Raw genomic sequence first — 13,416 nt, 5'->3', positions numbered from 1 at the left:
GAGTGTGCATTCACATGTAAAAATTCCTTCACGACCTTGTTCTATAATTGATAGGATTTAGGCTATGTGCTTCCATAAGGTTTCACTCTCTTAGGCAAATTGACCTCCCTGAGAGAGTTGTTAAGCTTAATTAAAGGATAATGCTTTTGAGTGGAGAAAGAAGTCAAATTTGAATCCATTTTATTGTAATTTTTCCAACACATATAATCAACTACTTTATTAGAGATCTGGGGGGGTAGGGAGGTTAGGCTACAAAGTACATATAAATCAGAAATAATTACTAAATATTTGTGTGTGAGTGCTCAGTCGCTCAGTCTGACTCTTTGCAGCTCCGTGGACTGAGGCCACTAGGCTCCTCTGTCCATGGAATTTTCCAGGCAAGAATACTGGAGTGGGTTGCCATTTCCTACTCCAGGGGATCTTCCGAACCCAACTGTCGAACCTGCATCTCCTACATCTCCTGCTCAGGAAATTTCAAATCTTATTCTTCTTTCCATTTCCCTGATTTCTATTGGGCTTCTCAAAGAATATGTTTCTCTTTTAAGATTCATTTAATTTATAATCTCAACCCAATTTTTATCTGTTCTTTTACTTCTGTCTCCACTTATGAAGAAAGCGTTTTCAAATTTCCTCAGATTATATATTGTGCCCTGGGAAGCCCAGGATCCTTTCAAATTGTCAAATCTCCTGACTTCCCACTCCCAAGGCAGCTTCTTAAATGCAACTTGCCCTCAAGTAGTGTCCATAATAAGGAGTCTCAGAGTCAGGAAGTAGATAAAATTAGTCAAGTAGCACTTCTTCCAGAAGTATAAAATATTTGAGCCAGTCTTTGAAGAAGATGTAGATGAATTATACAGATTAATTTGAGATAAACTGTGAACTATTCTATAAATATATAACTAGTAGATATGTATATATAGTATTAAATATGTATAAATAAAACTATTATGTATAACTTTTACATATGTGATTATTAGCATTAGTGTTATTAGAAGTCATCTAAAACACTAAAATATATTTAATTATTCTAAGAGGGTAAACATTTCTTTATTCAATTTTTTTAAAGCTCTGGCCCTAAAAATAGGCAGTGAATTATTAAGTACTGTTGCCAGTGTCTTCAAAAGACATAGGGCATAGCTGAGCAGTAGACCAGAGTCAGCAATTCTTCTAGCCAGGAGGGTCTTTCCTAGTTGATATTCTGCTTCCATTTTCTCCAGACTTCAAACTTCCTCGCTTCCTGGACAATCCTTGGCACTTTCTCTAATTGTTATGATTTCCTACCTTATAGCTAGCTGCCCCTGAAATCTGTGAATATGATGATAAGGAAAGGATTTTCTCCTAGTTCTACCTGGAGGCCTCTTCAGATCCAAAGGCCTGAACCCTGAATCTGACCTCATGATTCTACTTTGAGATTCTTAGCTTTGGGTCTATATTCTATTTGTTTTCAGGTCCTGTTCTGACACCTGATTTTCTGGAGAAGATGCTGTGGCCTCTAGTGACCCAAATTATACCCCAGGACCAGATTATGACCCTAGGGTTATGTTTAATGTAGCCTGAGGGCCCCTTGCTCTAGTGTGAATTCATTCTTCAATCTGGTGCTGCCATCACTAAATCTTTTGTTTTTTGATGTCCTAATCATGTGGAAGGAAAATATCACTCATGTTAGTGAATTTGTCCTGGTGGGCTTCCCTACTTACCCTTGGCTGCAAGTTCTGCTTTTCCTCCTCTTCCTCATCACCTACCTGTTTGTGCTGTTGGAGAATGTAGTCGTCATCCTCACTGTCTGGGTAACTGGATCCCTGCACAAGCCCATGTATTATTTTCTGGGCACCATGTCCTTTCTGGAGACCTGGTATATATCTGTCACAGTCCCCAAGATGCTGGCTGGATTCCTGCTTTGTCGCAATACCATCTCCTTCTCGGGATGCATGACCCAGCTCTGTTTCTTCATGTCACTTGCCTGTACTGAGTGTGTGCTCTTGGCTGCCATGGCCTATGACCGTTATGTGGCTATATGTTGGCCTCTTCGCTATCCGGTTATGATGACCACAGAACTTTGTGTTCAGCTAACCATCAGTTCCTGGCTGAGCGGCTTTACTGTCTCCATGGCAAAAGTATACTTCATCTCCCAAGTTTCCTTTTGTGGTAATAATATTTTGAACCATTTTTTCTGTGATGTTTCCCCCATCCTCAAACTGGCCTGCATGGACTCGTCTGTGGCAGAGATGGTAGACTTTGTGCTAGCCATCATCGTCCTTGTGTTTCCTCTCTCAGCCACCGTCCTTTCCTATGCCTTCATTGTCTCTGCCATCCTGCACATTCCTTCAGCCACTGGGCAGCGGAAGGCCTTCTCTACCTGTGCTTCTCACCTTATAGTGGTAGTCATCTTCTACACAGCCGTGATCTTCATGTATGTCCGACCTCGGGCCATTGCTTCATTCAATTCTAACAAATTGATCTCAGCCATATATACAGTCTTTACTCCCATGCTCAACCCTATCATCTACTGCCTGAGGAACAAGGAGATCAAAAATGCCATCAGAAAAACCATGGCAAGTGGCCGAGCCCTTTTCTTGAGAGATTCTCTTTGCTGAAGAAATTCAGATTTCAGATTTTCTTCTTTTTTTTCATCATCTGCAATGATAAACATACTGACTTAATACAATAATTAAGGACTAAGAGGCTATATATCAAAGAAAATTCCCTTTTCTTTCTTGTATTAATTAAATTCTTTATTTTAGAAGGCAAAGAGTTAAATAATCAAAACTCTAAAGCACATACATTAGTAAAATCATTAAAAAATAATTCTATTTTTCAAGAAGATATTCAGAAATAGTTATACAACTAGTTTTTAGAGTTTCATTAATGACATTTTTCCAGTTTAATTTTGTTTTGTTTTAAAAGCTATTTCTATCTTAGGAGGCACATACAAAAAGAAGTTCTGCAATAGTCAATGTAATGACCTGTTGCTTGCTTCCTAGTGGGTTAGGGAACTTGTTCCTTTATAATCAATTGACCTTAATGATATTTCATTTAATTGCTTTTTAAAATCTATGAAAAAATGAGAAAGAAATACCTTTCAGATGCAAGACAGCGTGCAAAACTTACCTTGGTAGAGAGAAAACAGGATTTTATATACATATATATGTATACATACATATATATAATATCTTGGCCCATTTTATAATAAAACCCACTTATAAATATATTATATGATATGTAATATATATTTTTATAATATAAAATACATACAATGTAAATTTTCCTACAAATGGGATATATTTATAAAATACATAATTTCACACTTTAGTTCTCTTCCTTTATTGGAACTTCTACATATATAATTTTGGGGGTGTTATAGTTGGGGGTTAGACTCAGAAAAACTAGAAGCAGTTCATTAAAGCCACCTAGTTTTCAGGTAAAGTAAGCATTGGCATTGACAAGAGTCATGAAACTGCTTTTGTTAGGTGGTACTTGTCCTGGATGTATAAGATTTTTCCAAGTTTCCCAGAACATCTCCCTTCTAAATTTTTTTTTAATTTTGTAATGGTGGATGCAATATGCTAAGAAGTATTACATGCTTTCATTCAGCTATTATAAAATGATAGAGGAAATATGGATTCTGTCTGGCTTATCAAACATATTGGATGAGTGAATTAACAAAATATGTTCTCCCAAGAGTTTAAGGATGGCAGGCATGCCATTTCACCCTAACAACTTGGAAGCCACATTTCATAAGTTTTAATTGGATTGTTAACTTATATGCTCCATTTGTTTTGTTTTGACTTTTGTATGAAGTTTTTATATAAGATCAGATGAGGGGCTTTCCTGTTGTCTCAGTAGTAAGGAATCTGCTTGCTAAGGCAGGAGACACAGGTTTGATCCCTGATCCAGGAAGGTCCCACGTTTTGTGAAGCAACTAGGCTTATGAGACACAACTATTCAGCCTGTGCTCTAAAGCCTAGGAGCCACAACTACTGAACCCACCCACAGCAGCTACTGAAGCCCACCTCAGTATAGCCGAGTGCTCTGCAACAGAAGAAGCCACAGCAATGAGAAGCCCACCTACTGCAACTAGAGAAAGCCCAGGCAGCAATGAAGAACCAGCACAGACAAAAATAAATAAATTTAAGAAAAAATATCCGATAAGGTTGTTTTAATTTGGCTTTATAAACTGTGGTAGTTTTCAACTTATCTAAACTTGATTTATTTTCCTGGCCCTCATGATTTTTAGTCTAACCACTGTAATTTCTAGTAATATCCCTCGTAACTCAGTCAGTAAAGCATTCGCCTGCAATGCAGGACACCTGGATTCAATTCCCAAGTCAGGAAGAATCCCTCGGAGAAGGAAATGGCAACCCACTCCAGTATTCTTGCCTGGGAAATCCCATGGACAGAGGAGCCTGACAGTCTGCAATCCATAGGATCTCAAGAGCCGGACACGACTGAGAGACTTAACTACCACCACTACTACTTTTCTTTAGTCAAAAGGTAGTGGTATGGGTTATGGCCCTCACATAAGCACTAAAAACAATATAAGATACTTTATCTTGAATCATATAATTCCTGAGCCAAGTGTTAGACTTCTCAGTCTTTTTGTCAAAAGATAGCAGTATATATTTATGCTTGAAAACCTATATTAATCATTATTATACAATTAATGCTATTTTGAAATCACATAGGCTTCTCTGTTAGCTCAGAGGGTAAAGAATCTGCCTGTAATGCAGGAGACCTGAGTTTGATCCCTGGGTCATGAAGATCCCCTGGAGAAGGGAATGGAAATCCACTCCAGTATTCTTACCTAGAGAATTTCATGGACAGACCACAGGGTTGAAAAGTGTCAGACATGACTGATCAACTAACACTTTCTTTCTGCTTTGAAATCTGAGATTGTTTTTTATTCTAAAAATATTTTAATTAATTAATTTTAATTAAGCAGCTGTAGAATTACTTTTATTATAACCTCAACCATCATCTATATTTATAAACTGATGTTCCTTTTCTGGTTTAGACCACCTGATTTAAACATTTTCTGTGTAGGCATTAGGTCATGTGTTATACAAATCCTCTGTGTCCTTACTTATGTTCTATTTTACGTGATGAATTGTATTTCCAAGGGAGGTATTTTATTGTCCATACAACAGTACATTTTTCTCTCTCCTTTGTTATTTTTTGCTTTTAATATTTATTTTACTTTAACATTTTTAATATTTTATTTTTAAATGTTTAAATCATACAGAAAAGTAGAGAAAATAGTATAACTGAAAACTTTGTCCACAATTCAGCTTTCTTAAATTAATGATTAAAGGCCTTACATACTACTAGGTGAAGTAAGTCAGACAGAGGCGAAATAGTCTATGACATCCCTTATATGTGGACTCTAAAAAGAAATGATACAAATGATCATTACTTACAAACCAAAGAGACTCACAGACTTAGAAAATGAACTTGTGGTCACCAGGCAAAGGAATAGTTAGGGAGTTTGAAAAGGTTATGTACACACTGACCATTAAGGATGGTTTAAAAAGGATAATCAACAAGGACTTACTGTATAGCACATGGAACTCTACTCAATGTTATGTGGCAGCCTGGATGGGAGGGGGGTTTGGGGGAGAATGGATACATGTATATGGGTGGCTGAGTCCCTTCGCTGTTCACTTGAAACTATCACAACAATGTTAATCAGCTATGCCCCAATACAAAATGAAAAAAACAAAAAAAAGGAAAAAATTTGTACACGGATTTTATAATTATATTGTCTGTTTAATATTGTACTCCAATTATAGTTATGCTACTATATTCAAAATCAGAAGAGTGGTTTTCAAGAAGGAAAGATGGAATGACTTGTAGCTGACTAGAAATCTTCAGAGAAGGATGGAAATAGGTAAATGTTTACCTGGACAACCATCAGACAGTGAACCAGAAAAAGTAAGATAGATTGCCAAAGCTGATGGTAGCAGAAAGTTTTCCAGGTAACTAAATTGGTAAAATTTCCCCTTTGTTGCAGGAAAAAAATGTATTGACTGTATAAGTAAGGGAGTTGACAACACAAATTTGAAATTCAGAGGGCAGGCTGTCAGGAAGGGTAGCCTGGAACTCTTGGACATGAGATTAAGCTACTTCTCACAGGTGAAATTTCTTCGCCCTCAGTTCTCCTCTTAAGGCCCTTCACTTGATTGAACAAAGTTCCTCTAAATTATCTAGAATAATCTTTTGTACTTAAAGTGAACTGAACATGGACTTGAATCACCTCTAATAAAATACCTTCACAGTCACACCTGGATTAGTGTTTGATTGAAAAACTGGGAAATAAAACCTAGCCAAGTTGATACATAAAATTGGTCACCACGGTCTTCCTTTGTCAACTTAGAGCTCACATTTATCTCCTTAAATCATGCAATCTCCAAAATAAAGACAATAACAAGGTCATTCTTCCACCTAACACAATACAACTATCCTGTGTAAAACCAAAACTACGCTAATCCTTTCTCCAGAAGCTGCAAAATCCTTGGGGATGTTCACCCTTTTCCCTTGATATTTGTAACTTAAACACTGTGGTATAAATTTATTAATATATTTTATGCTAAATGATATATATATATGGGTATACATATATCTATAACAAAATTAATATTTTTAATATTAAACTATCACAAATTTTATTTCATTTATGCAACTGGTCACATGGTCTTTACTAATGTTTGTAATTGTCTTAAACAACCCGTTCCATAGTCTCTGCTCTCAAAAAACACCTCAGCTGTCCACTGTTCTTTGCCCCATATGGTGACTGAAATCTTCATTCCTGAAGGGTCTGGGCTATTAGAAATCCTGTCTGAACCAACTTGTTGTAATTTTCCATTAGCTTTAATCATGGTGCTAAGAGATTCCCTAAGGGATTTCCTGAATCCCAGTCATACTCTTCCCAGTAAGATGAGTGAATGCCATGAGCATGGACACATTGCTGTATTTCATTTTCTGTGAAACACACTTCATTTATTGATCAGAAGCAATGCACTGTGGAAAAACTACAAGAATGGATAAATCATTCTGTAAATCCACAGATGGTAGCTTTGACAGAAGTACTGCATTTAGGGAAGGCAATACTATATCAAAAGTTAGTCTCTATTCCAAGAAGAACATAATGTTGCCCCTTCCATGTTGGAAGTGGTCGAAGTAACCAGTAATCATCAGGTAATTGGCAGGAAATGTTGCCATATTAGGGACTCAATGTTGGTCTCTACTGCTGTCAGATTGGACACTAGCTCTAGCCAGGTCATCCTTAGCAAGTATATGTCAATGATTCTGAGCCCATGCATAAATTCCACCCCTACCATCCTGGTCATTTCACTTATGAGCCCACTGGGAAATGACAAAAGTGGCTGGGGAAAAAGACTATTATCCACAGAACAAGTCATCCTATCCACTCATTAAAACAATAATTTTTTGATGAGGTCAACTTTCGGTGAGTATTCACATGGAACACAAAATATCTTAATGATTTTTTTCCCATTCAGTTCAGTTCAGTTCAGTCCTTTAGTCATGTCTGACTTTTTGCAACCCCATGGACTGTAGCTCACCAGGCCTCCCTGTCCATCACCAAGTCCTGGAGCTTACTCAAACTCATGTCCATCGAGTCAGTGATGCCATCCAACCGTCTCACCCTCTGTCGTCCCCTTCTCCTCCTGCCTTCAATCTTGCCCAACATCAGGGTCTTTTCCAATGAGTCAGTTCTTTGCATCAGGTGCCCAAAGTATTGGAGCATTTCAGCTTCAGCATCAGTCCTTCCAATGAATATTCAGGACTGATTTCCTTTAGGTTGACTGATTTGATCTCCTTGCAGTCCAAGGGACTCTCAAGAGTCTTCTCCAACACCACAGTTCAAAAGCATCAATTCTTTGGTGCTCAGCTTTCTTCATAATGCAACTCTCACATCCATACATGACTATTGGAGAAACCATAGCTTTAATTAGATGGGACCTTTGTTGGCAAAGTAATGTCTGCTTTTTAATATGCTGTCTAGGTTGGTCATAGTTTTTCTTCCAAGGAGCAAGAATCTTTTAATTTCATGGCTCCATTCAGAGAAGTATAATCACATTTCCTCTTCCCTGACCTCCTTGTCTCCAATTTTTGAATCATGCTGCTTGTAAATCCTGGACCATCCAGAAAAACCATTGATTAAGTTTCAGATTCATACTTTTGATCATTTCTCTTACTAGGCAAAATGGACAAACAGGCCAAGGTTCTATCCATTGGGACAAATTACCTTTACCATGGTCCTTCAGCAATGTACTGGAAAGCGGCTGTGCTGCTGTAGCTGTCCACTTTAGGGCAGCTCCTTCACGTTGTGCAGAATCATCTGTAAACCATGTCCAGGTTTTCCCTTCCTCAGTCAACTAACTGGTCACAGAGAATTCCCCAAGATGCTGTATGTGTGGCCTTGGAGATAGAAGGTAATTTAGCAAGAATAAGAACCACGGGCACTTGGGCCACTTCCCCATGCAACTTATGTCTTCATGGCCTGTTCAAGCCCTACGTGATACATACCACTTCCATTCTATATGGCGAACTACTGTCCATGTCTAACCCTATAGCTTGGTGGGTCAGATAACACCCAATTTATAATGGCAGCCAGGTCCTTCATGGCCTATGGTTAAGTGTTCATGGTCTGACAAAGCCCAATAGTAAGCTAAAAGCTGTTTCTCAAAAGGAGAGTAGTTATTCACAGAGATGTCAGGGATTTGCTCCAAAATCCTAAGTGTTTGTTCTGTGATTCATATAAAAGTGTTTCCTAAAGGTTCTAAACAGCATCCCTTCCAACACCAATGTATCCGTTGGATCATACAGCCCAGAAGACAGAGAATCTTAGACCTGTTGCAGAGCCTTTTCTTACTCTGGACCCTGCTTTTTGAGTCATTTGGTAGATGAGCTGGAATAGCTCACCCACGTGAGGAATATTGCCTTCTAAACCAAAGCAGCATACTAGATATTACGGCTCATTTTTCCTTTACCTTACAAAGGATGTCTCGACACGCCCCTCACTGGAGTGGTGGCCACCCCAGCCTGAACCCGGAGGTGTGATGCGCCCTTCCCTCCCTGGCGCCGGCTTGTGCTCCGTTGAGGCAGTGGCCTCTCTGCCGCACCTCTCTGCTGGCAGCCCTCACTGAGCCTAACCTGTGAGGCCACTGCTCCCGTCACTCACCCACTGCGCAAGCAGGCAGGCAGGGCTCCGCTCCGGGAGCGTCAGCTCCGGGGCCACCTCGGCACTCCTGAGGCTGGCTGCTGGGGCCAGCAGCAGGCTGAGCCCACAGAGCCTGTTGCCTCAGACAGTGATCATGATTGCCTGACGTGTCAGCCATCTTTATGTGGCCACCATGTTGTCTGCAGCCTGCACGCCTCGGCCACCAAGGGCTGGAGGACGACACTGCTGGAGCAACCTGGTGCTTTGGACTTGCCGGCTTTCTGGAGTCGCACCTTTCTGCTCTGGGTGCAGTGGCAGTGAGGCAGGCACCAGCTATTTGCCTGCACTCAGCGGCGCAGGGAGCCGTCACCGCAGTGAGCCCCTCCCCCAAGCAGGCGACTGTTCGTGAGTAACGGTCAAGTAGCTGCCGTTATTGGCCCTGCTCAGCCGTTGGCCAGTGCCGAAATGGGCCCCTCCCCCTCTTGCTTATAAAGGAAGCCCCAATTCAGACTGAGGGAACCACTAGCTGCCGTTATTGGCCCTGCTCAGCCATTGGCCAGTGCCGAAATGGGCCCCTCCCCCTCTTGTTTATAAAAGGAGCCCCAGTTCAGACTGAGGGAAAATATTCTTTTGAGACTACTAGTCTGCCCTCTGGGTCTTCCCAGGTGGTGCAATGGTAAAGAATCCTCCTGAAATGAAGGAAACACAGGTCTGATCCCTGGATCGGGAAGATCAGATCCCCTGGAGAAGGAAATGGTAGCCCATTCCAGTATTCTTGCCTGAAAAATTCCCAGGGACAGCGAAGCCTGGAGGGCTATTGCCCATGGGGTCGCAAAGAGTCAGACACAACTGAACACACAGTCTGCCATTTGCTCCGTCTGCTAGCTTCTGATTAAAGTTGTTATTCCTTGTTTAAACAACTCATCTCTCAATTATTGGTCTGTCATGGAGCAAGCAGAACAAGCTTGGGCTTGGTAACAACACCGCTAAACACCTAGAAATTTCACTTCAGTGGAAGGTACTTGAATTTTTGTCACATTTATCTACGATCATCTGATAGGTAAATGTCTCGTTGAAATGTCTAGAGTAACTGCTGCTTCCTGGTGTTGTTGTTCAGTCGTGTCCAACTCTTTGCCACTCTGTGGACTGCAGCATGTCAGGTTTCCCTGTCCTTCATTATCTCCTGGAGTTTGCTCAAATTTATGTCCATTGAGCCGGTGATGCTATCTAACCATCTCATCTTCTCCCACCCCCTTCTCCATTTGCCTTCAATCTTTCCCAACATCAAGGTCTTTTCCAATGAGTCCACTCTTTGCATCAGGTGGCCAAAGTACTGGAGCTTCCTTCAGCTTCAGCATCAGTCTTTCCAATGAATATTCAGGGTTGACTTCCTTTAGAGTTGGTCTGATCTTGCTCTCCAAGGGGCTCTCAAAAATCTTTTCCAGCACCACAATTCAAAAACATAAATTCCTCGGCACTCAGCCTTCTTTACAGTTCGCCTCTCACATCCATACATGACTACTGGAAAAACCATAGCTTTGACCATAAGGATCTTTGTTGGCAAACTGATGTCTTTGCTTTTCAATACATTGTCTAGGTTTGTCATAGCTTTTCTTCCAAGGAGCAAGCATCTTTTAGTTTCATGGCTATAGTACCATCTGCAGTGATTTTGGAGTCCAAGAAAATAAAATCTGTTATGGCTTCTACTTTTTCTCCTTGTATTTACCATAAAGTTATGGGACCAGATGCCATGATCTTAGTGTTTTGAATGCTGAGTTTTAAACCAGCTTTTTCACTCTCCTCTTTCACCCTCATCAAGAGGCTTGTTAGTTCCTCTTCACTTTCTGCCATTAAAGCAGTATCATCTGCATATCTGAGGTCATTAATTTTTCTCCTGGCAATCTTGATTGCAGCTTTGATTTATCCAGCCATGCATTTTGCGTGATGTGCTCTGTATATATGTTAAATAAATAGGGTGACAGTATACAGTCTTGTCGTACTCCTTTCCCAATTTGGAACCAGTCAGTTGTTCCAGGTAAGCTTGTAACTGTTGCTTCTTGATCCACATATAGGTTTCTCAGCAGACAGGTAAGGTGGTTTGGTATTTCATCTTTTTAAGAATTTTCCACAGTTTGCTGTGATCCACATGGTCAAAGGTGTTAGGGTAGTCAACGAAGTAGATGTTTTTCTCCCTTTCTTTCTCCATGATTCAATGAATGTTGGCAATGTGATCTCTGGTTCCTTTACTCTTCAAAACCAGTTTGTGCATCTGGAAGTTCTCAGTTCACATACTACTGAAGCCTAGCTTAAAGGATTTTGAGCATAACCTTACAAACATGAGAAATGAGAGCAATTGTACAGTAGTTGGACTGCAAGGAGATGAAACCAGTCAATCCTAAAGGAAATCAGTCCTGAATATTCATTGGAAGAACTGATGCTGAAGCTGAAGCTCCAATACTTTGGCCACCTGATGCAAAGAACTGATTCCTTGGAAAACATCTTTTTGCTGGGAAAGATTGAAGGCAGGAGGAGAAGGGGATGACAGAGGGTGAGATGGTTGGATGGCATCACCAACTCAGTAGACATGAATTTGAGCAAGCTCCAGGAGGTAATGATGGACAGGGAAGCCTGGCATGCTGCACTCCATAGGGTCGCAAAGAGTCAGACATGACTGAGCGACTGAACTGAACTCAACTGTCCAGTAGTTTGAACATTCTTTGGCATTACCTTTCTTTGGGATTAGAATGAAAATTGACCTTTTTCCAGTCCTGTGGCCACTGCTGAGTTTTCCAAATTTGCTGACATATTGAGTGCAGCATTTTTACAGCATCATCTTTCAGGATTTGAAATAGCTCAGCTGGAATTCCATCACCTTCACTAGCTTTTTTTGTAGTAAAACTGCCTAAGGCCCACTTGACCTCACCATTCCATGATAAGAAAAAACAATAAGCATAATATCTTTGTAATAGAGCAAGCCAAGTGCAGCTCTTTGCATGAGGCCATTGCTGTGCATTATTCCTCCCCTCTTCCCCTACAGTGTTACCAGGCAACAGTTGCCATGGGACTGGTAGTGAGAAGGTAACAGGCAGGAAGGTCAGGGGCCTTTACTTTACTAACTCTGTTAGTTTTCTGAATGTTGAGTTTTAAACCAACATTTTTACTCTCTTCTTTCACTTTCTTCAAGAGGCTCTTTAGTTCTTCTTCACTTTCTGCCATAATGGTGGTGTCATCTGCATATCTGAGGCTATTGATATTTCTCCTGGCAATCTTGATTCCAGCTTGTGCTTCATCCAGCCCGACATTTCTCATGATGTACTCTGCATATAATTTAAATAGGCAGGGTGACGATATACAGCCTTGTCATACTCCTTTCCCCATTTGGAACCAGTCTGCTGTTCCATGTCGAGTTCTAACTGTTGCTTCCTGACCTGCATACAGATTTCTCAAGGGGCAGGTTAGGTGGTCTGGTATTCCCATCTCTTTCATAATTTTCCACAGGTTGTTGTGATCCACACAGTCAAAGGCTTTAATGTAGTCAATAAAGCAAAAGCAGATGCTTTTTCTGAAACTCTCTTGATTATTTGGTGATCCAGCAGATGTTGACAATTTGATCTCTGGTTCCTCTGCCTTTTTAAAATCCAGCTTGAACATCTTTAGGTTCACAGTTCACATACTGTTGGAGCCTTATGGACATAATGATTTTGATTAGCTTTTAACTTGGCTTAATGACTATTTTGTCTTACATCTGTAACTGTAAAATGGGGTTTGTTTCTAACCGTCTGAAACTTTTAGTTACAAATGGTTGCTTAAACTCCTGTGACTGGGAGAGCTTCCTCCAATTACTACTTGGCGCCCCTGCATCAGAGACCTTCAATATGAAGGTTAGGAGAATATGTTGCCTCACCAATTTAGGGACGATGCCCCTTTTCAGCTCAGAAGAAGTTACAGAATGAGAATGATGCCCCTTTCCCTAGGCAACATAATTCTCCTAAAAGAGAAGGGGGGAATGAAAAGGTAACAGGGAGGAAGGCCAGGGGTCTCCAAACAGAGAAAACAGGCTGCAAGAGTTAGACATTTTTGTCTCTCCCTTAAGTGGCAGGAGGAAACAAACTCTCCAAGGAAAAGTTTTTTTAAGCTATGTTAATGAAACTATGTGTTTGCTTTGGAATTTGCCTTTCTTCAAAATGGGTCCAGTGAAAACTACCTTTTTTTTTTTTTTTTCTCAAACCTTGGGCTGG

General features: G+C 40.4%; 1 protein-coding gene across 1 annotated transcript; it reads left to right on the top strand.

Annotated features, from left to right (window-relative positions):
• Positions 1–1,637: 1,637 nt before the first annotated feature.
• On the top strand, positions 1,638–2,594 carry LOC136175911 (olfactory receptor 6B9-like). Its single transcript, XM_065946097.1, has one exon. It carries the CDS (start codon positions 1,638–1,640, stop codon positions 2,592–2,594), a length of 957 nt encoding a protein of 318 aa, XP_065802169.1.
• Positions 2,595–13,416: the final 10,822 nt, after the last annotated feature.

The sequence above is a fragment of the Muntiacus reevesi genome, chromosome 9, assembly GCF_963930625.1.
Source record: "Muntiacus reevesi chromosome 9, mMunRee1.1, whole genome shotgun sequence".
Taxonomy (NCBI): Eukaryota; Metazoa; Chordata; class Mammalia; order Artiodactyla; family Cervidae; genus Muntiacus; species Muntiacus reevesi.
Note: the sequence above shows the minus strand (reverse complement) of the source record. Positions and strands in the feature narration are given on the sequence as shown.

Coding starts and splice junctions, on each gene's coding strand:
- LOC136175911 (XM_065946097.1), top strand. CDS start 1,638: ATGTGGAAGGAAAATATCACTCATGTTAGTGAATTTGTCCTGGTGGGC.